At 45.7% G+C, this 26,654-nt stretch overlaps 1 protein-coding gene across 4 annotated transcripts in view; it reads right to left on the bottom strand.

Annotated features, from left to right (window-relative positions):
- PARP2 (poly(ADP-ribose) polymerase 2) overlaps window positions 1-26,654 on the bottom strand; it is a 36,523-nt gene that overhangs the window by 7,462 nt on the left and 2,407 nt on the right. Inside the window, exons 2-19 of one of the 4 annotated variants that reach the window (XM_039350107.1) lie at window positions 23,638-23,782; window positions 22,879-23,000; window positions 20,395-20,607; window positions 19,868-19,996; window positions 17,847-17,917; window positions 17,194-17,244; window positions 14,893-14,989; window positions 13,448-13,523; window positions 13,249-13,351; window positions 12,736-12,898; window positions 8,947-9,085; window positions 7,856-7,919; window positions 6,932-7,066; window positions 6,144-6,271; window positions 5,949-6,048; window positions 5,754-5,852; window positions 4,194-4,312; window positions 1,571-2,078 (exon numbers count right to left, since the gene is read on the bottom strand). In XM_039350107.1, the coding sequence (XP_039206041.1) occupies window positions 1,919-2,078; window positions 4,194-4,312; window positions 5,754-5,852; window positions 5,949-6,048; window positions 6,144-6,271; window positions 6,932-7,066; window positions 7,856-7,919; window positions 8,947-9,085; window positions 12,736-12,898; window positions 13,249-13,351; window positions 13,448-13,523; window positions 14,893-14,989; window positions 17,194-17,244; window positions 17,847-17,917; window positions 19,868-19,996; window positions 20,395-20,607; window positions 22,879-23,000; window positions 23,638-23,780 (2,112 nt within the window). In that variant the 5' untranslated portion in view covers window positions 23,781-23,782 and the 3' untranslated portion in view covers window positions 1,571-1,918. Of the gene's footprint in view, window positions 1-1,570; window positions 2,079-4,193; window positions 4,313-5,753; window positions 5,853-5,948; window positions 6,049-6,143; window positions 6,272-6,931; window positions 7,067-7,855; window positions 7,920-8,946; window positions 9,086-12,735; window positions 12,899-13,248; window positions 13,352-13,447; window positions 13,524-14,892; window positions 14,990-17,193; window positions 17,245-17,846; window positions 17,918-19,867; window positions 19,997-20,394; window positions 20,608-22,878; window positions 23,001-23,637; window positions 23,783-26,654 lie in introns of those variants that run through there. The other 3 variants (XM_039350109.1, XM_039350110.1, XM_039350108.1) reach the window with 3 other exon arrangements.

The raw sequence follows: 26,654 nt of genomic DNA, 5'->3' as shown, positions 1-26,654 counted from the left end.
TCTTTGAAGGAATGATAGGGTTCAAATGCACTGCAAATAATACATCTAGTATTTGGACTTCTTGCCCGCAGATGAAAGATAAGTCATAGCTAAGAGTAATTTTGAGGTACATTCACCATTCTGTGCATGAACATATGATCTGGGCCCAGAATAAAATGGATCTTGGTTTGGGCAGAAGTGACTGGGTGACAAAACCAAGGACATCAGCAGTGGGGAAGAAGGGAGGAAACACTCCTGAATTGATGGTCTGTGCTGCAGATTTTGTTTAATCCAGAACCCAGAAAGTCCAAAGCATTCTGAGGTTACGTTCTGCAGAGCTGTGGCTGATTGTCTGTGGAGATTCTCAGTCATCCAGGTCATGGTTGTTCCATGCCTGTTTTTCAAAAGGCAACTGGACTTTGTTTTTCCATGAAGACATTTCACTTCTCATCCAAGAAGCTTCTTCAGTTCTGACAGAATGGTGGGCGATGGAAGGATTTATATTCCTTGCAGTAAATCCTTCCATCCTCTACCATTCCGTCAGAACTGAAGAAGCTTCTTGGATGAGAAGAGAAATGTCTACAAGTTGTCTCCAATTGTCTTTTGACAAAAGCATCTCTGGGACAACTATGGCTGACCTAAAACAATTTGACTCATCCTCCTGAAGATTCGAAACATTTTATGCACCTGCATGGTGAATATTTGGTCTACTAGAGCAAGGCTTTTCAACCAGTGGTACGGGTACTACCTGTGGTACATTGGCACCTGACAGGTGGTACGCAACCATCCTAGAAAAGTAGCGGGAGAGGGGAATGAGCTGAACTGGTGGCAGCACCGCACAAGCCTGAGCGAGAGATGGCTAGGGCTATCAGGGCTCAGCGGAAGCTCCAGGATCAGCACTTCTTTGGGTCTGTCAGGGCTCAGCAGAAGCGCCAGGATCAGCACCAGGCTCCAGCTGGAGCTCGGCGCTGATCCTGGTGCTTCTGCTGAGCCCAGAAGAAGCGCCGATCAGCTGGAATGTTGCAGCATCTCCAGGGTCCTGTGATTTACATTCAGATGCTTGGCAACTGATTCATATTTATGACGGTCACAGTGTCCCAGGGTCATGTGAAGTGACCAAAACCTGCTGCAACCACCCAGCAGACGGGGGGAATAAAAACCAAACACCCCCCACCCACCCCTGCTGCCAATCCTCAACAGAAATGCTCACAACAATGAAAACCTCAGACAGGAGGAAGAGCGCGGCTGGGTGGGCAGGCAGGTGTCTTGCTTGGCTGTGCCTTGGGGGGGGGCACTTTTTCAGTGCCATTGTAACTTCGAGCAGTCACTAAGTGAACTGTTGTAAGTCGAGGACTACCTGTACTCTTTCCTTTTTTTTTTGTCATCAAGTTTTTGACACCTTGCTGGTGGTACTCGGATGTTGCCACATCCTAAAAGTGGTACAATGGGTGAAAAGATTGAAAAGCCTTGTACTAGAGATGGAAGGACTATGCTACTGTATATAAAAATAAAAATTATACTAATTGAAAGATACAAAGAAATGTTATTTTCCTCCATCCAAGTCCCCAAATCACTAACATACACCAAAGAACAGAGTGAATATATTCCTTTATTTAAAAAAAAAAAATCAAGCAATTGGTGTGTTTCTACTGGAACTAATTTTCAGATCATCCAAGAAAAAAATAATGACCACCTGGAAATCCTAAGGATTAGCTTTCCTTCATAACATAGTTTTTGTCATTCAGGAGCAAACTTCAGAGCAGAAAAGTAAACTAAAACACGGCAAAAGTCTTCTAACCCGTGACAGAGTCAGTTTCAGGTGTTGAGCTCTCAGCCTGTCAGCTAGAAAGCACTTGACATGTCCCATTGAAAGAGAACCATCCACGTGCTTCAAGATGTCACTCTTATGCCAGTTTTTCTCTCCATTTTTTCCCCCCGTTCACCAAAGCTGTACAAAATTGAAGCGCACCTTCAGAAGGTATTTCATACGCACCTGGCAGGGGTCATAGACAATGAATTCGTTGTAATTCAGGGTATAGCCACGAGAGTTTGCTATCCCAGTTTCTACAGCTGGGCCCAGGGGAACAATTGCACCATGCCTGGGCAGGAAGGAAAGAGACAAGGCCACTGTGTTGAGTCCTGCAGATCCTGCCACAGTTCCATCCGTCAATTCCCAAGGTTTTAAAAGGAGAAAACCCTAATTTTGTATAATTAAAGCTAAGCTGCTCCGTGCCAATGGCTAGTGTAAAGACATTCAACCGTAAACCAAACTAGACTGTTGTTTCTCTGTGTCATATTTGTGGGTATGTGCATAATTCTGTATTTATTTATTTTTGTCATATGTAGTGTATATTGGAGGTGGTGACCCTTTGAGAGCTGTATGCAATGAAATTTCATTTTAATGTATGCTGATTAGTGTACATTCAAAGTGACAATAAAGTTGTTATTCTCTTCTCTTCTCTTCTCTTCTCTACTCTACTCCTATTCCTATTCCATTTCCGGTCCCAGTCTCCTATCCTATCCTATCCTATCCTATCCTATCCTATCCTATCCTATCCTATTTGAATATCAAGACTGAAAATTAAGTATTTTTTTGTGTATCTTTGCATGCTGGCTTTCTTTTTCTTCTTTGTTCAACCACAGTGACTTTTAAAAATTGTAAAAGAGGTTCAAGTCCCACAAAGCTACAGAATCAATATGAAATGTGATAAGTTTTATCTAGCCCAGTGTTCTCAACCTGTGGGTCGGGATCGCATTTGGGGTCGAACGACCATTTCACGGGGGTCGCCAAACAAGGCTGTCCGCCATTTTTTCCCCCTTTTCTTTGGCCACGCCCCTGGCACCCGGTGATGTATAAGTGGTTGGGGGTCACCACAACATGGGGAACTGTATTATGGGGTTGCGGCATTAGAAAGGTTGAGAACCACTGATCTAGTGGTTAGAGCACCAAGTTAGATACTAGGTGAGGGTAAGTTCATGAATGCCGGCTGGGTGACTTTGGGCCAATCACACAACTCTCAACCCAACTGACCTCACAGGGTTGTTGAGGAAAATCGCAGAAAAAAGGAGTACTGGGTACATACGTAGCCTTGGGTTATTTAATAATAATAATGACGATGATGTCAGAGAGAGTGTGGAAGAAACTTGTGTCCCGGACAGGTAGTCCTCGACCTACAACAATTGAGCCCAAAATTTATGTTGCCAAGTGTGACCTTTGTTAAGTGAGTTTTGCTCTATTTTACAACCATTCTTGTGACAGCTGCTAAGTGAATCACTGCAGTTGTCAAGTTAGTTACACGGCTTTAAGTGAACCTGGATTCCCCACTGACTTTGCTTCTCAGGTCGCAAAAAGGGGGTTGCATGATCCCGGGACACTGCAATCGTCGTAAATAGGAGCCAGTTGCCAAGCATCTGAATTTTGATCACGTGACCCACAGGGATGCTGCAATGGTCATAAGTGTGAAAAACAATCACAAGTCACCTGTTTTAGTTCTGTTGTAACTTTGAGCGGTCAGTAAATGAAACGCAAGTCAAGGACTACCTGTATTTCACTATACCAGGGGTGGGGAACCTTGGCTCTTTTATGACTCGGGGACTTCAACTCCCAGAATTCCTGAGCCATCCATGCTGAGGGGAAAAGGAGAGGTTTCCAAGGTGAGCCATGCTGGCTCAGGAATTCTGGGAGTTGAAGTCCACGAGTCATAAAAGAGCCAAGGCTGCCTACCCCTGCACTATACCCTCTTTTAAAAACCAGATTTCAGCATTTTTTTCCCTCCCCTCTAATTCAGTGTTTCTCTACCTTAGGAACTTTAAGACACGTGGACCCCACTACTCAAAAGTCCAGAATTCTGGGAGTTAAAAGTCCACTTTCTTAAAGTTGTCAAGGTTGAGAAACACGGCTTCAGCTCTCTCCTTGATTGCTTAAATCAGGGGTCCTCAAACTTGGCCACTTTAAGACTTGTGGACTTCAACTCCCAGAATTCCCCAGCCAGTCATGCTGGCTGGGGAATTCTGGAAGTTGAAATCCACAAGTCTTAAAGTGGCCAAGTTTTGAGGACCCCTGGCTTAAATCATGCTCCCCCATAGTGGCACCAGTCAGATTGCGCTGGCTAAATGTTGTGGGTGTGTCATAGCCATCTTCCCAGTTAGGGGAAACTGAGTTAAGTAGTAATTTTTCATCCCAACTGCTCCCTTCCCATCATCCCCAAACTCACAGAGAAACACAATTGGCTGGAGCAAGCTTGCCTAAGCCTTTGGTACTGTGTTTGCTGGCGGGCAGACGTTCTGCTTCTGGATCGGCCTCCAACAGTTCATTGCACTCCCCTAGGGCAACCTGTAAGCAATACAAAACTTAAGTGCTGTCTCACCTGTATTGCATAGATCAGGGGTGTCAAACTGCTGTCCTGCAGGTCAGCTGCGTCACACTGAAACTCACCCCATTGCCGGCAATGGGGAAAAAGTCGTGATATGTTGCGACATGTCATGTGACATTGCGAGTTTGACACCCCTGGCATAGATGCTGTTTAATAGACAAAGAAAGAAGGGGATTACAGTTGAGATGCTGGCCAAAAAAAAAAAAAAAACCAAACAAACCAGGAAACCAGAGAGTCAGGTTACATCTAGGTGCAAACCTACAGAATAATAGAGTTGGAGGTCTTCTAGTCCAACCTCCTGCATTAAAAATATATATAAATGTACCCTGATTATGAACTTAACTCCCAGTACAAAGAATTAGGCAAGTAGAATGATGTAACTAGATTAGAAATAGCAGAATAACAGTTTTAAGGGACCTTGGAGGTCTTCTAGTCCAACCTGCTCAAGCAGGAAACCTTGTACCATTTCAAACAAATGGTTGTCCAATCTCTTCTTAAACATCTCCAGTGATGGAGCACCCACAACTTCTGGAAGCAACTTTGTTTCACTGATTAATTGTTCTAATTGTCAGGAAATTTCTCATTATTGGGTTGGTTCTCTCCTTGATTACTTTTCATCCACTGCTTCTTGTCCTGCCTTCAGGCGCTTTGGAGAATACGTTTGACCTCCTTTTCTTTGTGGCAGCCCTTTAGATATCAGAACACTGCTATCATGTCAATCCTTCTCCTCCTCTTTATTAAACTAGACCAGGGGTCTGCAACCTTAAACACTCAAAGAGCCACTTGGACCCATTTCCCAGAGAAAAGAAAACACTGGGAGCCACAAAACTTGCGCGCCTACGCGCATCCAAGGGGTAGGGAGCTTGATTAAAGAGTTTAATTAAAAAGAAATGGAGACTGCTGTGCATGAGTGCTCTCTCTCTTTCTCTCCCTCTCTCTCTTTCTCTCTCTCTCTCTCTTTCTCTCCCCCCCCTCCGATCTTCTACCCACCTGGTAAGCTGGCTTCAGGCTGTTCTCCAACAAGCTGACACTATTATTCAGCTGGCTCTCTCCTGCCCTTCCTGCTTCCTGCAGAGATGCAGCAAAGAGAAGAGCCCTGACCAATAAGCTTGTCAGCTCATCAGAGAACGTGAGGCCACTTTTTTACACACACACACACACACACACACACACACACACACACACGGGGGGAGAGAGAGAGAGAGAAAGAGAGAGAGAAGGGAAGCACAAGTGCTTTTCTCTGTCTCTGCAAATGGCAGAGGAGGCTGGGAGCCACAGGGGAAGGCTCAAAGAGCCACATGTGGCTCCAGATCTGCAGGTTGCCGACCCGTGAACTAGACATATCCAATTTCTGCAACCCTTTTTCATATATTTTAGCCTCCCACCAAGATATCATCTCACCTCTGACAGCAGGAGGAGGCCGATGTCTTTCTCGCGAGTGGCAAAACAGTAATTGGCACTCTTAGAGGACATGTCCGCGAAGTAAATGCCTTTTCCAAACTGGGGGAAGAGACAGAACAGGAAAAGACCTCAGGCCTGATTGCTCCCCGAGTTGAATGAATCCTGGGTTCAGCGCAGCCTAAAGTAGATGCTCACCATATAGCCCGTGATGGGTGCTTCTGGTGGTGCCACACGCAATCCCTGGCTCAAAATCCCCGCCCAGTTCCCCAGGCGAGATCCATGCCACAGCAGCATCCTGAGAAGGGAAAGGAGGATGAAAGACGCAATTCGGAATGTAGCCCAAGGACAGGTTGAATTTTACCCCCCCCCCCCTTCGGCTCCTTTCTTTACCTGTTGGACAGGTCAAAACGGAAAGTGGCTTCTGAGCTTTTCTTGTTCACTTCAAAGGCCTCGACCAGAGTCATTGTGTAATCCTTGTGGGTGGGAGCATGGGTGGAGAGCAAGTAGCGCTCCAGTACCTGAAGAAGGATATGAAAGCAAGCTGAGATATAACCATCAGAATGGCTCCATCTAGGTCAGTGGCCCCCAACCTTTTGGGAATTAGGGACCGGTTCTGTGGAAGTTTTTCCGTGGACCACAGGGGATGTGGTTTTGTGTGCTGCCTACATCCCATAGATGGGGCTTCGCTTGTTTGTGTGACCGGATTGCTAGTGTGTCACAGATTGGGGGTTGGGGATCCCTGATCTAGGTTCTTCCTAGACTCGTTTGAGCTGTGGTGCTGGAAAAGGCTCCTGCGTATTCCTTGGATGGAAAAGGTGACCAACAAGCAAGTACCAGAGCCCGTTACGCCAGACATATCAATAGAAAGCCAACTCATGAAACTGTGTCTTACTTGCTTTTGGCTAGGGGGAATTCAGGGTAATTCACTGGAGAAAGCAATTATGTTTGGAAGTGTTAGCGGTACAAGGAAACCAGGCCATCACAGAACACAATGGCTGGACACCATAAAGATTGACACCAGACCAAGCATAGAAAAACTCAAAGTAGTGCAAGATCGGAAGATGTAGAGAAACCTGGTCCATAGAATCGCCCAGAGCTGGACTCAACTGAATGGAAAACATCATAATCACTATCATCACCATCATGTTCTTCCTTTCCTAGCTTATTCAGCTGCACACCTGGAAAACATCGCTGGCCTTTTCTAAGGGCTGGAGCTCACAGTCGAGACTCCTGTAGCTCCGGTCCAAAGGATGCTCCAGATCCAACTGTTCTGACTGCACATGTTTGATGCCAATACGGATCTCACTGAGAGCCTAGAAAATCAGCAGAGAGCAGTCATCACCAAGTGTAGGATTTTATAGGGCAACAACCATCTCAGAAGGAGCCCCCACTGGAGTAGATATCTGGATGGCTGCCTTCTGGATGTGGTGAGAACTGGAGTCCAAAATACACGGGAGTTTGTCAAGTTGGGAAAAGCTCGGTGGAAAGTTACGACTGTAATTGCAAGGCTCAATTACTGTCATAATTTGAGGACTATCTGTAATCCCATCTGCCTGAAAGGATATAAGCTTTGAAACTCTTACCATGTAAAGCAGGGGTGGGGAACTATGGTCCTTTTATGATTTGTGGACTTCAACGCCCAGAATTCCTGAGCCAGCCATGCTGGTTCAGGAATTCTGGGAGTTGAAGTCCACAGGTCATGAAAGGGCCATAGTTCCTCACCCGATATAAAGAAATTTAGAGATCACCTTGGTATGGAAGAACCTTTAAGAAGGGACTTAGAGAAGCAACTGTAATTCAGAACTTGAAGCAAGCATGATAAAGAAACTCAAGCCCTCCTTGTTTTTATTACCATAGGAAGGGATAAAAACTTGAAAAGATTTTCAGGCTTCTTATTATCCCATACTGTTATAAAACAGCACTACTGGTATCCTTTAGCACCTCTCTCTTGGCTAGTCTATCTTGAAAAGCTGACATATACCCCTCAACCTCATTTTCAAGTTCCGCACAGAAGCTGAAGAACTATTTATTCCCTTGATCTTAATAGTCAGACCGTCCACAACACTAATCTTTTCCCCTTAAACAATCGTGACTTTTCTTACCTCCAGTAGCTGTGCCTTTTCTTGGAGTTCCTTTAATGTCTTTATTAGTGGAGGTGTTTTCAGCCTGAAAAGGGGAGGGAGAATGAGAGCAACACTTTTTTTAAAACAAACAAACATTGCATTAAAAAGATGAATTGCCGATCGCTGAAAGTCGGAGGTGTCCGCCCACCAAAAACTTGGGAAGTAGCAACCTTCTCATAAGCACTCTTTACAAAACACTCTTCTTTGATCAGGGATGCATGTGGCTTGTTTTCCAGCATTTGATTGGACCATTGGCAAGATGTAAATGGCTATGGGAATAACCTTGGGAGACAGGAGAAAGAGCCGTAACCAGGGCAACAGTCAGAGAAGAGATATCTCAGCCCACTGAAGGTATAAGGGCGGAGAAAGCCACACAGAAGAGACCCTACTTAGATTCTCTGGGGGGGGGGGGGAAATGCTTACAAGATCTGTCGCTGTAACTTTAGAGTAAAGGCCCTATTACTACTCATGGCTTTGGTTTTGTGTCTGGGCTACTTCCGAAACACTGCAAAAAAAAAAAAAAAAAAGGTTGCACTATTACAGTGTTTCTCAACCTTGACAATTTTAAGGCATGTGGACTTCAACTCCCAGAATTCTGGGAGTTGAAGTCCACATGCCTTAAAATTGTCAAGGTTGAGAAACACTGCACTATTAGGTCAGTCACTTTATGATCACCACAATTTACAACTTTAATGGGCAGATTCCATTACAGTCGTAAGTTGAGGATGATCCATATAGAAAAGTATGAGAATATCATCTTTCCCCCAAAATAACACCCGGTTTTATATTATTTTTTGCTCCAAAAGACACATTAGGGCTTATTTTCCAGTTAGGGCTTATTTTAGGGGAAATACGGTACTAAATGCGTCCATCTGGCTGACAATCGTAACTGGGGCTTATTTTTGGGGTGGGGCTTATATAACGAGCATCCTGAAAAATCATGCTAGGGCTTATTTTCTGGCTGGCTCTTATTTTCGGAGAAACACAGTAGTGCCAAAGGAGACTGTTTTTTTTTTTTCCCCTCTCCTGGACAACTTACAACTCAAAGAAGGGAAATCAGCACTACTAACCCAAAATCATGGGGGATCCGTGTGTAGAATTCATTGCAAGCTTCCAGCAGGGCAGCACCAGTCTGACTCCGCTTCAGACACGCTTCCACTTTCTGTAATGACCGGTAGCCTGCCTGGATCTGCTCAGCGGTCAGCTTTCCTATAGCAGAAGATTTTTTAAAAAATCTTAAAAAAACTAATTAAAGAGAGAAGCAACCTAGAACTAAGGAGCAATTTCCTGACACTTAGAACAATGAACCAGTGGAACAACCTGCCTCCACAAGCGGTGAATGCTCCAACACTGGAAGTCTTTAAGAAGAGACTGGACAGCCATTTGTCTGAAGTGGTATAGGGTTTCCTGCCTGAGTGGGGGTTTGGACTAGATGACCTCCAAGGTCCCTTCCAACTTTATTATTATTACTAGGCCACTTTAGCTGACTGTGTTCAGCAGGTCAGCGATTCAAATCTCACCGGCTCAAGGTTGACTCAGCCTTCCATCCTTCCGGGGTAGGTAAAATGAGGACCCAGATTGTTGGGGGCAATGTAAATATATATATATATATATATATATATATATATATATATATATATATATATATATATATATATATACATTGCTTACTGGTGTACACCGCTTAGAGACTGCTTGCACTTAAAGCGGTATATAAGTCTCATAAATAAATAAATAAATAAATAAATAAGTGAGGCAGGCAGTTTAAACTTTACAAAAATCTACACATGGAATGTCAGGCGTAAAGGATCAGGACCGTACATTAAGTTGCAGCACGTAAGATTTATTCAAGCCTATGCATATGAATCCAGTCAACTAATGGTCAGCACTAAATTGGTGCTAGGTTTAAGAGTCAATAGAATTCAAGGGGGACTTGACTTGGGTTGTTTGTGACAATGTAAGGACTCTAAGCTGATGACACACTTAACTCCACCACCTAGATCTACCTGCTGTTCTACGTGGAGTTATGGTGCAGGACTTTCCGTGATATCTCTGCTGATGCTCACTCAAATACCCTGGTTAATCACTAATTGTCAAAAACACTCAGCCATGATCCTCTCAATAGAAGGCTTTAGTCATTTCCTGAGCCTACATTGTGAGTTAGTTGTACTCCACAATTTATTATCAGCTTGTGGCTGACTCTTGCAAATGTAGGTAGACCTCGCCTTACCACACCACAACTGAGCCCAAAATTTCTGATGCTGAACAAGGCAGCTGTTAAAGTGAGTTTTGTCCTAAGCGTGCTTTTTCACGAGGCAACTGGACTTTGTTTTTTCTTTGAAGACGTTTCGCTTCTCATCGAAGAAGCTTTTTCAGCTCTGACTAGATCAGGGGTAGGCAACCTTGGTTCTTTTATGAATCATGGATTTCAACTCCCAGACTTCAACTCCTGAGCATGGCTGGCTCAGGAATTCTGGGAGTTGAAGTCCATGAGTCATAAAAGAGTCAAGCTTGCCTACCCCTGGACTAGATGGTGGGGAATGGAAGGATTTATATTTTTTGCAGGCAGCTGGTCGTTTGCATTCTTTTAGAGTCGTTGAGGCCACTTGGAGACTTGTCTGTGTCCTCAGGGTCACCTGAGAAGTGCAAATGTATGTGGAACAGAAAACATCCTGCAGCCAAGAAGGCTCCACACACATTTGCACTACTCAGGTGACCCTGAGGACACAGACAAGCCTTCAAGTGGCCTCAATGACATGGCTGCAGGATGTTTTCTGCCCTGGGTCCCTTCGCTGCTGAAGACAGGCACAGGCTGTTGGGGATGAGTCTGTGTTGTCTGCCTCTCAAACTGAAGTGCAAATGGTTCCTGTAGTCAGCAACGTTTTCTGGAAATCTGTTCAAACTCTCGCACCATTCGAAGGGTGTTCATCCCAAAGTGCATCACTAAATGCCTATTGAGTTTCTCAAATCATCCAGGTCATGGTTGGTCCCAGAGGTGCTTTTTAAGAGGCAACTGGACTTTCTTGTTTTTCTTTGATACAAATCTTTCCATTCCCCACCATCCAGTCACAGCTGAAGAAGCTTCTTGGATGAGAAGCGAAACATCTTCAAAGAAAAACGAAGTAAGTCCAGTTACCTCCTGAAAAAGCACCTTTGGGACAACCATGGCCTGGATGACTGAGAACCTCCATAGAGTTTTGCCCTGTTTTACAACCTCTTTTTGCCACAGTTGTTAAGCAAATCACTGCAGTTTAAGGAAATCCTCTGATCATTAAGAGAATCTAGTTTCCGAATTGACTTTGCTTGTTGGAATCCAATCCAACAACACAACTGTCATAAATACATTCCAGATGGTGCCAAGTGCCCAAATTTTGATCACCTGACCTTAGGGCAGACATGTCAAACACAAGGCCCGGGGGCCGGATGTGGCCCGCAAAGTGGTTTCATGTGGCCTGCGAAGCCATCCTGGAAACAGTGAGGGAACGGTCCCCGCTGTCTTGGCCCTGGCCTGTTTTTCTCCCTCCCTCATCTCAAATATTTTCCCACCACTCTGTACTTAGGAAGGAAGGAAAGAAGGAGAGGGAGCGTCTGAGGGAAGTCCTGCCTTAGACCTGCCCTGCTGTCCTTTCACCATCCCCCTGCCCCCTCCTCCTGGCCTATCCTGGGGGTCTCCCATCCTATTGCTAAGAAAGCTTTGGATACAAAGCCGGGTCTCCTCCCATGGAGAGGGAATGGGACTCCCTCTGACTTTGCCCTTGTACCCATCATGAGCAACCTGGCTAAGGAGAGCAAGCACAGCAGCAGCAGCCGTGAGGAGGAGGTAAGTGCAGCTGGGCGCCCCCTTGGGGAAGTGGGGCTGGGCTTGGGGCCACGGGTGCTCGAGGGCCAGGCTGGGCATTTGACCTCTGCTGCCCAGGGTTCCAGGCAGCCCGCACCACCATCCAGCCCTCCCCCCCCCCCGCACGGCCTGAGAGGAACAGTGAGGCTCCTCCAGTGGACCATGCCTCGGCACTTGCCCTGGTCCCACCCCCTTCTGCCAGAGACCCTCAGATCTGTCCCACTCCTGCCCAGGCCACCACAGGCACCTTTGACACGAACGATGTAGATTTGGCCACGCCCACCCAGTAGGCCACACCCACTCCATCCACGCCCACCCAGTAGGCCGCACCCACCCTGGCCACAACCCCCTCCCGAGGGCAACCGCAATGCTGATGCGGCCCTCAATGAAATTGAGTTTGACACCTCTGCCTTAGGGGATGCCACAACAGTCATAAACGTGAAAACTGGTCATAAGTCACTTTTTTCCAATACCATTGTGAGGACTCTCTGTGATTATTGGTCAATAAGCAGGTTTCCTAAGCAAGGGAACCTTTCTCCTTTCTTCTAAAAGATGATGATAATAATAATAATAATAATAATAATAATAATAATAATAATAATAATAATAGTAGTAGTAGTAGTAGTAGTAGTAAAGTTGGAAGGGACCTTGGAGGTCATCTAGTCCAACCCCCTGCTCGGGCAGGAAACCCTACACCATTTCGGACAAATGGCTGTCCAGTCTCTTCTTAAAAACTTCCAGTGTTGGAGCATTTACTGCTTCTGGAGGCAAGCTGTTCCACTGATTAATTGTTCTCACTGTCAGGAAGTTTCTCCTTAGTTCTAGGTTGCTTCTCTCCTTGATTAGTTTCCACCCGTTGCTTCTTGTCCTGCCTTCAGGTGCTTTGGAAAATAGCTTAATTCCCTCTTCTTTATGATTCCACTCTACTGTCCTTTCTCTGCTGAACCGTTTCTTTTGGCCACATCGACCTCCTTAAGTAAGTTCAAATGAAGGGAAGAGGGACAAATTAGAATTTGCGTACCTAGTGGAGCTTTCCGGGTGTCGTACTTCATCTCGATCACCATCTCCTCCATCATCCGAATATTACATATCAGCTCTAGCAAAGCCTGCACCCGTGGCTCCAGCTGGGAAACTGGCTTGGGCTTGGAGACTGTTTTCTCAGGGCCAGCATCTGCTGAATTCTCCTGGCAGGAATGCAAAAGGAGAGCTTATGGGCAAAATATCCTTCTGATTTCTTTTTTTTTTTTTAATTTTTATTTTAGACCAGTATTTCCCAAACTTGACAATTTTAAGGCATGTGGACTTCAACTCCCAGAATTCCACAGCCAGCAACGCTGGCTGTGGAATTCTGGGAGTTGAAGTCCTCATGCCTTAAAATTGTCAAGTTTGGGAAACACTGTTTTAGACCAACAAAACAAAACAAAACACAACAAAACATTACACACATACACCCGTAATATATCCTTTTTTGTTGACAGCAATTTCCTTCTGATTTCTAAGCTGCCTCCCTGCTCTTTCCCGCCAAAAGTCTTACAGCATCTCGGGCTTCGTAGTCCAGATGAAGGAGATCATATTTGCCTGAGACTTTCTGGAAGCTGTTCCGTTTGTCCCATTCGTTTTTGGTTTTGTCTAGGAACCTCAGAGGCAAAGAAGAAGAAGAAAAAAGCCAGGTTCAGGAGAAGGGAGGTGTTGAGAGGGATAAGGACACTGCCAAGAGTTTTAGAGGGACTCACTTTTTGGTGAAGATGTCTTTGGCTTTCGCTAAATCTCCAGAGCAAGGCACAAGGGAATGCTGGCCAGGCTTACCCACTAGAAAGTAAATAATAATAATGAATGAATGAATGAATAGTAAAAAATAATCAGAATGAATGAATGAATGAATGGCAATAGCACTTAAGACTTATATACCCCTTCATAGTATATAAGCCCTCTCTATAAAATCCCTCTAGCATATGAGCCATGTCTAAACGGTTTACAGCAGGGGTGTCAAACTGCCAGCCTGCGGGCCGGACACGTCATGTGGAAGCCACGCCCAGTCCATTGCCAGCAATGGCAAAACTGGCCCGATACGTTGCGCGACGTCACGTGACATCGCGAGTTTGACATGCCTGGTTTACGGAGTCAGCCTGTTGCCCCCAACCATCTGAGTCCTCATTTTACCGACCTCGGAAGGATGGAAGGCTGAGTTAACCTTGAGCCTGTCAGGATCGAACTCCTGGCAGTGGGCAGAGTTAGCCTGCAATACTGCATTCTAATCACTGCGCCACTACAGCATGAATGAATGAATGAATGAATGAATGAATGATCAAAAGGATCATTACAGAGTACAGAAGAGGTAAAGCCACATTCTAGAACTCAGAAAAATCCAAGAATTCCAGAAGACTCCAAAAATTTGATTGACTAACATTTCAATCATTTTTTTTAAAAAAAACAGGTTTTTATGATAATTCTTATAGCTTTATAGCAGTGGTTCCCAACATTTTTAATGCCGCGACCCCCAACCGGTCGTAAGTCGAAGACTAAACCAGTCGTAAGTCGAGGACTAAACCAGTCGTAAGTCGAAGACTTTCCCTACCTGGGAGCGCTGCGCATTTATGGTGCCGCACCCTGCGCTGGCCGAGGCGTAGCTGGCAAGCGGCAGAGACGGAGCAGGCCGACCACTAGCTGGCCCAGCCCAAGGGAGGTAAGGCACCCGCCAGAAAAGGAAAAAAAAATGGCAGACAGCCTTGCTTGGCGACCCCTGTGAAATGGTCGATCGACCCCAAATGGGGTCGCGACCCATAGGTTGAGAACCGCTGCTTTATAGACAGTGAGATTCTTGATTGTATTTCTCAGTTTAAGATGTGTGGACTTCAACTCCCAGAATTCCTCAGCCAGACCCTCAAAGGCGTCTAGAGCCATGTTTCTCAACCTTAGCAACTTCAAGATGTGTAGATTTCAACTCCCAGAATTCCCAAGCAGCAGGCTGCCTGGGGAATTCTGGAAACTGAAGTCTACACACCTTGGAAGTTGCCAAAGTTGAGAAACACAATCCTAGATCTATAATTGCTAGGTGAAATAGAGCAATGATTTTTTTTTTTTAGTTTTTATTAAAAACGAAGGCCTACTCCTGTTCCAGGCTTGTCAGCTTTTGTTCTCACTTCCTTCCTCCATGACTCAGTTCCTTGCCCCAACTCACCGCGCCCCCAGCGCATCCAGACGCTGTAGTTCTGTGCATTGTCTTCTTCCAACAGTTGTATGAGGTAGTATTTATTGTTGTTGAATTGAAGGTTTGTCTGGAGGAAGCCCAAGATGGAAGAAAAGGAGCTGGTCAGAAATGAGACAACATCTTTTTTTTTTTATTGAAAATTTTTAAAATTTTACAAAAAAAAAAGTTCCCTTCCCCAAACCCTCCCAACCCACCCCAACCCTCCCCCAACCTTCCCAGAGCTGAATACAGGCTTAATTAAAATTTAAAAGAAAAAATTTTAAACACAAATGAACCATATACAAATTTGGTTACAATAATTAAACAAATCATAAAATACTTTAACACCAATACTTAAAAAACAGAAAGAGAAAAAGAAAAGAAACAAGAAGAAGAAGAAAAAAGAAAAGAAAAAAAAGAAACTAGAAAAAGAAAAAAAATATCTAAAAAATATCTTAAACTTTAAATATAAGCTATTCAAAAGCTAAATAATATTTTTAGAAATGAGACAACATCTTGTTCCTTTTCTATTTCATGTACTGCTCTCCTACATGTCTTCTGAACAAACATCTATGAAAGATCAGGTTTTCATACAATTATTTCTCCAATCTCCAATTTCTTCAGGGGAAGTTTGCTCTGTAGGATAATATGAACCCAGCTGAGGAAGTGGGGAGCCCAAATTTATCAATAAGCTTCACCTACATCAGTGGTTCTCAAGCTGTGGTCCGTGGACCACTAGGGGGGATGTCATCACAGGTGGTCTGCGAAGGCTTGAAAAAATATTATGATTTAAATCTTAAATTAAGTCTTGGGAGTCCATGGCCATGGTCTGTGGTCACAACAAACATTTAAAGGTGGGGGGGTCTGTGGTGAAGAAAAGGTTGAGAACCACTGCCCCACATCATTATAGTTTCTAGTTCTGTCTTCCCTGCCTCTTAGGAGAGCATAGATCAGTGGTGGCGAACCTATGGCAAGCGTGCCAGAGGCGTCACTCAGAGCCCTCTCTGTGGGCATGCGCGCCATGCCCCGGAGATGGCAACCGTCCCTCTTCAACCAGCCGCCCGCTAACTCACTGAGGTCCCACATGACCGGATGCATCCCAGCACCCATGTGCTCACTGGCCTCTGTGTGCAGGGGCTCTTGGTGTCAGGTAACGGCCGCCCCGGCCTCACCTTGCCCTGTGACAATGGCATCCCTGCCTCGCCTCATCCCGCAGGACGAGCCTCCTGCCCACCGCCGCACTGCCAGAGACTCCCTGGATCTCCTCCAACCCTGCTCAGCCCCCACAGGCGTCCCTCACCACGAGCAACATCGAGGTGATCACGCTGGTTGAAGAGGGACGGTTGCCATCTCCGGGGCATGGCGCGCGTGCCCACAGAGAGGGCTCTGAGTGACGCCTCTGGCACGCTTGCCATAGGTTCGCCACCACCTTGACCACACCCACCCAATCTGCCATGACCATAGCCACACCCACCCAATGGGCCACGCCCACCTGGCACCCGGCAATAAATAAGTGGGTTTTGGGCTGCAGTTTGGGCACTCGGTCACTAAAAGGTTTGCCATCACTGGCATAGATGGTTCTTCCCACAGTTTTGTCCTCCAGATAATTCTTGTTAAGAACAAGAGATTCAGAGATAGGCCTTGTCTGATCTCATTTGGTGGACCCTGTGACTGAAATCAAGAGATTAACTGAAGTCCTGCAACTGAAGTCCAACCTTTTTTTTTTCTTAACCAGGCAGAATCTCTCGCAATGACAGGTGAGAGGGGTGATCCCATGGGTGCTCTTTTTATTTGTTTGTATTTTTGGCCGTTATAGATGAAGTATGTATTGGATAGGCAGTGGTTGGTCAGATCTAGGATGTGTTTGGGGGGTTTATATTTGTTTTGGATAGCTGTCAAGGCTTTTTTGATTGGCACTTGGGTGAAGAGGGATATGACATCAAAGCTCACAAGTAGGTCGCTGGGCTGTAAGTTTTGTTTCTTTATGATCTCTATGAACTGGAATGAGTTTTTTACATGTGAGGTGATGGATTCTGCATAGGGCTGTAGTTGTTTGGTGAGAAATTTGGCTAGGTTTTGTAGAGGTGAGCCTATGGAGCTGACTATGGGTCTAAGTGGGGTTCCTTCTTTGTGTATCTTGGGGAGACCATAGAGCTTAGGGCATCTGGATGATTTCGCTCTGGGAATGATTCTTTGCTGGATCTCTTCGCTAATGGGGGAGGCTTTTATTTTGGATCTAGTGGTTTTTTCCAGGTATGTGGTGGGATCTATGTTTAGGTATGGTCCACTCACCTGATTTAACATCACGTCGTAAATGTCGTCTCCTTCACAATAAACATGAGCCTTTAGAAAAGGCAGGAAAGAGGAAGGGAGGTTATTCAAAGCAAAGGAATGAAAAAAAATTAAAAAGAAAGCCTCTTTCAAGCTAGGCTTGACTCCTAATGACTTCATAAAGACAACCATGGAGTTTCCTTGGCTGAAAAATGCAATTGTCTTCTTCCAACTTGCTAGTCTGACCTACAGCTTTTGGACTTCCTGTAGGGCTCCATCCAAGTACTAGCCAAACAAGACCCTTCTTAGCTTCCAAGACCAGACAGGATGACCACTTGCTTGCTAAAAATAGTCTAATGAGAGTCTTTTCCAGGCTACAAAAACCTTCTATTTCCCCACCAAATGCTGTTCCAACAAGCTGGATTTCAACTTCCAACATTCCCAGAAAGCATGGCTAAAAAGGGGCTGTTTTAGGCTAACAAAAGTCAGCATGAGGAAGTGGCTTAAGGCAGTGATCTTTAACCTGTGGGCTGTGGTCCTCTACTGGTCCGTGGCCTATTTGCAACTAGGACATGTGAGTGACTGGCTGGTGTGCATGCATGCACAGACCCACTCAAATGAGTACTGTAGGCCATCGGGGCCTCATACAAGTATTACGGGTGCTGATGACTTACTTTTCCCGCTTTGGCTGTGCACTCTGGGTCCACCGGAGCTTTTCCTTTCACTGTCAATGTCTTCACTGCTTCTGTAGACAAAATTAATAATAACAACAACACCACTTGGGTATCCTTCAAGCTGACAACATCAAGCACACTGAAGTCAAGAAAAAGATTAGAGGTGAATACATCAAGAGAGTGAAGAAGATCTTAAAGTCCAAACTCAATGGAGGAAATACCATGAAGGCAATCAACACCTGGGCAATTCCAGTCATTAGATACACAGCTGGAATAGTGGACTGGACTCAAGCAGAACTAAAAGCAATGGATAGGAAGACCAGAAAAATAATGACAATGAATCATGCCCTTCATCCACACAGTGACATTGACAGACTTTATCTACCAAGGCAAATAGGTGGGCGTGGAATGCTGCAAGTACATCAGATGGTTGAAGAAGAAAAAAATGGCTTTGGAAGAATATCTGAAGGACAGTGATGAAGATGCACTGAAATTAGTTTATCAGGAAGGCTTACTGACTACTGGAGAGACCAAACTGGCCTACAAGAAAGATCAAATAAAGAACAGAATAGAGGCATGGGAAGACAAAGCACTACATGGCCAGTACGTTAAAAAAATAGCTGGGAAAGCAGATAATAACAAGACCTGGCAATGGCTAAGAGCAGGAAAATTGAAGAAAGAGACCAAGGGACTAATGCTGGCTGCACAAGACCAAGCTTTAAGGACAAATGCATATAAAGTCAAAATTGAGAAGACAGCAACAGATAGTATAAGTGCCGCCTATGCAAAGAAACTGAAGAAACAATGGACCACCTGGTAAGCTGCTGCAAGAAGATCTCACAGACTGACTAAAAGCAGCGGCATGACAAAGTAGCAACAATGGTGCATTGGAAGATCTGCAAGAAATATCATTTACCTGTATGCAAGAACTGGTGGGATCATAAAATAGAGAAAGTCATAGAAAATGATAAGATTAAACTGCTCTGGGACTTCAGAATTCAAACAGACAAGCACCTGCAACATAACACCCCGGACTTAACAATTGTCGATAAGAAAGACAAAAAAAGTCTGGATAGTGAACGTGGCAGTGCCTGGAGACAGCAGAATAGACGAGAAAGAACTGGAGAAGATAACAAAATACAAAGACCTACAAATAGAAAGACTGTGGCAAAGGCAAGCAAGGGTAGTACCAATAGTAATAGGCTCCTTGGGTGCAATCCCAAAACAATTGGAGCACCACTTGAACACCATTGGCATTGACAAATTCGCCATCAGTCAATTGCAAAAGGCGGCCTACTAGGAACTGCTTCCATCCTGCAATGATATCTGTAATACCATCAAACATCCACATCTGCCTATCCCAGGTCCTTGACAAAAATGCCAAAACCAGTCTGAAATCTGGCTGACTGTGCGATGATCAATCATCATCATCACCATCCCACTTTGCATTGAACAGTGTCTACAACAGAGTAGACACCGTACAATCTCAGCATTAAAAGAACCCATGATCTTACTCCTTATGATCCTAGCGTCTCTGGGCTTAAAACAAAATGGCACTTAATTAAAGGGGTATTTCAGCAACACTAACTTCTTATCGCGATGGATCAGAGGTTAAAGACACTAAGTTTGTCAGTTGGAAAGCTGAGACCCAAGTGCCGCGTGATGGGGAGAGTTCCCATGATTGGTTATTGGTTGCATGCAAGTGCAAGTAGATTAATAGGTACCACTTCAGTGGGAAGGTAACAGCATTCCGTGCACCTCGGCGCATAGTCATGCTCGCCACATGGCCACGGAGGTGTCTTTGGATAATGCTGGCTCCCTCGGCTAAGAAACGGAGATGGGCACCACTCTCTAGAGTCGGACATGACTGGACAGAGGAAAACCTTTAACTTCTTATGAGATTCCTAATTGCAGTTCCTATTACCAACCTCCCCACCATGAATCTATTTCTGAAGGATCAGACTGTTCTTTTCATCACATTGTCATGCATTAACCCCCCAAATCATTTTCTCGGCTTTTACCCTGCCCATCTCCTTCCCCACGCGATGCTAGGGCATCTAATTCAGTCTGGGACTTCTTAGCAGGAACCGCCGTACTGGCATCCAAGTCACGGCTGTTTAGCTGGGATCCGCCCACAGCCTCTGTTGCATCTGAATCAGGAAAAGAAAGGCAGAATGGGACAGAGGTGTTAGTTGTGGTTTCAATTCCTGTGTAAGGACAGAAGGGAAGGGGCCTCCGAGGCCAAATCTATGCTCACAGCAACCTAGAACTAAGGAGAAACTTCCTGACAGTGAGAACAATTAATTGGTGGAACAGCCTGCCTCCAGAAGCAGTAAATGCTCCAACACTGGAAGTTTTTAAGAAGAGACTGGACAGCCATTTGTCCGAAATGGTGTAGGGTTTCCTGCCTGAGCAGGAGGTTGGACTAGATGACCTCCAAGGTCCCTTCCAACTTTACTACTATTACAAGATTTCCATTTGCAAGGAGCCCAGCCGAAGTTCCACAGTTCAGTTCCCAGCGTAAGAATAAATTTCTGTACCCCGATACCTGACTCCCTGCATTCCATCCGACGTTCAAATTTAGTCCGCTGGTTTGTCTGCACCATGCGGTCCGTGTCCAGCTTGTAGCGGGTCCGACCGACTGTCAAGTCCACTATGGGCTCCCGGTAACCATTCTTGGCTGCCTGTAAATCCAAGCAGGTAGCAGCGGGGTATGGATTCCAGTCGTTTTCTTGGTCTCCTTCCCATTGCCAGACCAAATCTGCACCCATGTGGGTGAACAAAGGAAAGGGAGAAGAAAATTGAATTAATATAAGAAGCAAAGGCTAACTCTCTCTCAGGTGTGAAGGAGGAGGAGAAATGAGAAACTGCCTTGTCCTGCAGCTGGTCTCCTATACAGATAAAAGTTCATCGGCCTTCAATGGGGGTCAGAATTCACTTGTCTTGTGCCCATGTAGGGATTCCAGATTAGTTCCCCATTTCACTCCTCCCCCTGGCTCCACCAGCCTCTCTCTTATATGTGGCCAAGTTTTATGATAGTTTTGTCCAAATCCATTGCTTACTTAAATCTCTCCAGATTACATATAGTCCTCGACTTATGATGACCACTGGGACCAGAATTTCCATTGTTAAGCAAGGTGGTTCTTAAATGAGCATTTATTTAACATTGTTGCCATGGTTGCTAAGCAAACCATGTCGTCATCAAGCGAATCCGGCTTTCCCCCATTGACTTTGCTTGTCAGAAGCCAGGTGGGAAAGTCACAAATGGCGATCACATCACCCAGGTAAATATGTGCCCATTGCCAAGCGTTTCAGTCAAATCATGTGACTGTGAAAAGGCTGTGATGGTTGCAAGTAAGAGGACTAGACATACTGTAGACCAGGGCTTTTCAACCTTTTCACCCATTGTACCACTTTTAGGATATAGCAACATCCGAGTACCACCAGTCGCCTAGCAAAGTGTCAAAAACTTGATGACCAAAAAAAAAAAAGGAAAAAAGTAATGAAGTACAGGTAGTCCTCGACTTACAACAGTTTCCTTAGTGACTGTTCGAAGTTACAATAGTACTGAAAAAAGTGCCCCCCAAGCCACAGCCGAGCAAGACACCTGCCTGCCCACCCGGCTGCGCTCTTTCTCCTGTCTGAGGTTTTCATTGTTGTGAGCATTTTTGTTGAGGATTGGCAGCGGGGATGGGTGGGGGGTGTTTGGTTTTTATTCCCCCCGTCTGCTGGGTGGCTGCAGCAGGCTTTGGTTACTTCACATGACCCTGGGACACTGTGACCATCATAAATATAAATCAGTGCCAAGCATCTGAATGTAAATCACAAGACCCTGGAGAGGCTGCAACATTCCAGCTGATCGGCGCTTCTTCTAGGCTCAGCAGAAGCACCAGGATCAGCGCCGAGCTCCAGCTGGAGCCTGGCGCTGATCCTGACACTTCCACTGAGCCCTGACAGCCCTGCAGCTCTAGCCATCTCTCGCTCAGGCTTTGTGGTACTGCCACCAGTTCAGCTCATTCCCCTCCCCCGCTACCACTTTTCTAGGATGGTCGCATACCACCTGCCAGGTGCCAATGTACACAGGTGGTACCCGTATCACTGGTTGAAAAACCCTGCTGTAGATCACTTTTTTCCAAGTTGTTCAACTGTGAAAAGTCACTAAATGAGTTATAAGTCAAGGACCGCCTGTATCAGAACCAAAGGGCAGGATCAGATAAAGGTGGTCACTGGAAATGTTGACCTAAAAGGCAGGATACAAATGCAATAAATACAGGCAGTCCTCAACTTACGACCACAATTGAGCCCATAATTTCTGTTCCTCAGTGAGACACTTGTTAAGGGAGTTATGTCCCATTTTACGATCTTTCTTGCCACAGTTGTTAAGCGAGTCACTGCAGTTGTTAAGCTAGTAACATAGTTGTTAAATGAATCTGGCTTGCTCCCTTGACTTTGCTTGTCAGAAGGTCGCAAAAGGGGATCACATGACCCCAGGGCACTGCAACCGTCACAAACATGAGTCAGTTGTACAAGCGTCTGGGTTTTGATTAGGGGACCGTGGGGATGCTACAGCGGTCGTAAGTGTGAAAAATGCTCATAAGTGACTTTTTTCATGGCCATTGAAATGTCTATCCCGAAGATGCGTTTTCACAAGGCAACTGGACTTTCTTGTTTTGCTTCTCATCGAAGAAGCTTCTTCAGCTCTGACTGGATGGTGGGGAATGGAAGGATTTATATGCCTGCAGACAGCTGGTCATTTGCATTCTTTTAGAGAGTCCAGGTAGCCTCAACGACTCTCTAAAAGAGTGCAAATGACCGGCTGTCCGCAAGGAATATAAATCCTTCCATTCCCCACCATCCAGTCAGAGCTGAACAAGCTTCCTGGATGAGAAGCGAAACGTCTTCAAAGAAAAACAAGAAAGTCCAGTTGCCTCGTGAAAAAGTATCTTTGGGATGGCCGTTGTAACTTCAAACGGTCACTAAATGAACTGTTGTTAAGTCAAGGACTACCTGTGTCTTAGAAATAGCGACTTACAGGATTTCTGATCCCAGACAGCCACACGGACACGGTTCTCCTCACCGCTCTGCTTGTTCCACTCCACCATCTTGCACAGGTCCACAATGTCTTCCCCAAAATCTTCTGTACTTTTCTGTTCCCTGCAGGGAACAGACGAGTTTGTATTACAACCTCTGCAATCAATTCCTGGCTGCTGCATCCTCCTCCTCCTTCTCCTCCTCTTCTTCTTCCTCCTCTTCCTCCTCCTCCTCCTCCTCCTCCTTCTTCTTCTCCTCCTTCTTCTTCTCCTCCTTCAGCTCCTCCTCCTCCTTCTCCTCCTCCTTCTTCTCCTCCTTCTTCTCCTCCTCCTTCTTCTTCTTCTCCTCCTCCTTCTTCTCCTCCTTCTTCTTCTCCTCCTTCTCCTTCTTCAGCTCCTCCTCCTCCTTCTCCTCCTCCTCCTTCTTCTTCTCCTCCTTCTTCTTCTCCTCCTTCTCCTTCTTCAGCTCCTCCTCCTCCTCCTCCTCCTTCTTCTCCTCCTTCTCCTCCTCCTTCTCCTCCTCCTCCTTCTTCAGCTCCTCCTCCTCCTCCTTCTCCTCCTCCTTCTTCTTCTCCTCCTCCTTCTCCTCCTTTTTCTTCAGCTCCTCCTCCTCCTCCTCCTCCTCCTCCTCCTCCTCCTCCTCCTTCTCCTCCTCCTCCTTCAGCTCCTCCTCCTCCTCCTCCTTCTCCTCTTCCTCCTCCTCCTTCAGCTCCTCCTCCTCCTCCTCCTCCTCCTCCTCCTCCTCTTCCAAGCCAACTTACCGAATGGCTTGGCTCAGGGCCTCACTCTGTCCAGACGGGAAGATCTGCCATTTGTTGTCACTGATCTCTCGCTCCCAGCGCAGTGCAGGCTGGGTCCCTGCATCGGCAGGCTGGACTTCAGGAGCCTTTCGTTTCCTTTTCATCCCTGTGACAACACAACACACCTAAGCGGCCAGATTGCCAATTGGGAGCCCCCAACCTGGCATGGAAGATAAGCTGCAATAGCAATAGCGCTTAGACTTACTGTACAGATAAGTCCTTGACTTAGGACTACAACTGAGCGCAACATTTCTGTTGTTCAGCGAGACATTTGTTAACTGAGTTTTGCCTCATTTTGTGACCTTTCTTGCTGCAGTTGTTAAGTGAATCACTGCAGTTGATAGGTTAGTAACACGGTGGCTAAGTGAATTTGGCTTCCGCATTGATTTTGCTTATCAAAAGATTGCAAAAGGCGGGAATCACGTGACCTTGGGACACAGCAACAGTCGTAAGTATGAACCAGTCACCAAGCACCTGGATTTTGCTCACCTGATCATGGGGATGCTACAATGGTCGTAAGTGTGAAAAATGGTCATGTTACCTTTTTCAGTGCCGTTGTAACTTTGAATGGTCACTAAATGAACTATTGTAAGTCGAGGATTAACTGTATAGAGTGCCCCATTGTGTTTTATAGCACTCTGAGAAGTTTACAAGGTCAGCATATTGCGCCCAATAATCTGGGTCTTCATTTTACCCACCTCGGAAGGATGGAAGGTTGAGTCCCATCAGGATCGAACTCTAGGCTATAGGCAGAGTTTGCCTGCAATACTCCATTTTGACCACTGCACCACCATGGCTCTAAGCTGCAACTATTACCCCATTTCTGCAAAAGGGAAGATGGGTTTCTTTCTCCACCCCTTCCCTGGGCATTGTGTGCCCAGCCATTCTTGAGCTGCTAATAGGGACTGCCAGTATAGATAGTCCTTGACTTACAATTATTTGTTTAGTGACCGAAGTTACAACGCCACTGAAAAGAGTGACTTATGACCGTTTTTCGCACTTACACGAGCATCTTAGATGAGCATCCCCATGGTCATGTGATCAAAATTCATATGCTGAGCAACTACTTCAAATTTACAACGACTGCAATGTCCTAGGTCAGGGGTAGGCAACCTTGGCGCTTTTATGACTCGTGGACTTCAACTCCCAGAATTCCTGAGTCAGCATGGCTGAGCTTCGAAAACTCTCCCTTTTCCTCAGCACGGCTGCTCAGGAATTCTGGGAGTTGAAGTCCACGAGTCATAAAAGTGCCAAGGTTGCCTACCCCTGCTCTAGGCCCTTTTGTGACCTTCTGACAAGCAAAGTCAATGGGGAAACATAGTCACTGAAGAAACGTGTTACTAACTTAACAACTGCAGTGATTCACTTAACAACTGTGGCCTGAAAGGTCGTAAAATGGGGCAAAGCTCACTTAACAACGGTCTCACTTAGCAACAGAAATTTTGGGCTCAATTGTCATTGTAAGGTGAAGACTACCTGTAAGCTGTTTTTCCTGCCTCTAAAAATCAAAGTGAATGCCTTAATAACCTTGCTATCCACAAGATTGTTATCTTTCCCTAGGAGCGTCTTTCTCCACCTATCATAAGAAATAACTTTTAGGTGCCAGGCAAATGTTTTGCAGATTTGAATCAGCTAAGTATCATTTAACCACACCTCTTTTAGGCTCTTATGGACAGTTTTGTAGGAATAGGGCAGTGATGGCGAACGTTTTAGAGACCGAGTGCCCAAACTGCAACCCAAACCCCACTTATTTATCGCCGGGTGCCAGGTGGACGTGGCCCACTGGATGGGCGTGGCTGTGGTGGTCATGGCAGACTGGGTGGGTGTGGCCAAGGTGGGCGTGATCACCTCAACGTTGCTCGTGGGGAGGGACACCTGTGGGGGTCAGGCAGGGTGGGGGAGATCCAGGGGGGTCTCTGGCAGGTGGGGTGGTGGGCAGGAGGCTCGTCCTGCGGGGTAAGGCGAGGCAAGGTGAGGCAGGGTGGGGGTGCCATTGTCACAGGGCAAGGTGAGGCAGGTGAGGCTGCCTGACACCATCGGCCCCTGCACACAGAGACCAGCGAGCGCATGGGTGCTGGGAGGCATCCAGCCATGTGGGACCTCGGCAAGTTAGTGGGCAGTTGGTTGAAGAGGGACGGTTGCCATCTCCGGGGCACGGCGAGTGTGCCCACAGAGAGGGCTCCGAGTGCCGCCTCTGGCACAAATGGTATAATTTCGCCACCACTGGAATAGGGTGTCATTCTGGATCATGAGAGAGCCGGCTTTGAAACATTTTTGTTTTTGCAGCAAATATAACATCTTATAGTTCTTTAATACCTGTTAAGTAAGTGTTCCGTATGGTTCCTTGAAGACTAACAAGTCTGTGTGGATTTGTGCATTACAATCCCCTCCTTTTGCTATTCCCCCCCCCCCCCGTAATAAAGCCACTGGTTTTGAAAGTGCCATACAACTTGTTTTGGCATCACCACCATTGCTATAGCTGCCTTTTTCCACTGGAATATAGCAAGACATTTTTCTCATCTCTTCAGTGTTTTAATTTCCTAATTAGTATGCAGTGTGTTTGTGTGGATGTTCTGAAACTTCATCCCTGGAAGTTTCAAAGGTGCTTTTTTTTTCAAAAAGGCAACTGGATTTTCTTAGTTTTTAATTTGAAAACATTTCGCTTCTCCTCCAAGAAGCTTCTTCAGCTGTAACTAACTGGTGGGAATGGAGGGATTTATATTCTTTGCAGTCATCAAATTGTTAGCTGAAAAAGAGTTTTTATCCCAGAGCTGTAACCATATTAAATAGTACTGTATAGTGCAACATTGAAGTGCAATATTAGGGGCAGAACAATGGTGAATAGAATGTGAAGGATGTGGGTATATAATGCATGTTTTTACTTGTGTGTAGTGTGCACTGTGGACAGCCCTTAATTTTGTTGTGAGATACACAATGACAATAAAGATATTCTATTCTAGCACTTTGAGAGTCATTGA

The sequence above is a fragment of the Crotalus tigris genome, unplaced genomic scaffold (genome assembly GCF_016545835.1).
Source record: "Crotalus tigris isolate CLP2741 ecotype Arizona unplaced genomic scaffold, ASM1654583v1 scf7180000018306.2785112, whole genome shotgun sequence".
NCBI lineage: Eukaryota > Metazoa > Chordata > Lepidosauria > Squamata > Viperidae > Crotalus > Crotalus tigris.
The sequence above is the reverse complement of the archived record's forward strand: the minus strand, read 5'-3'. Positions and strand labels throughout refer to the sequence as shown.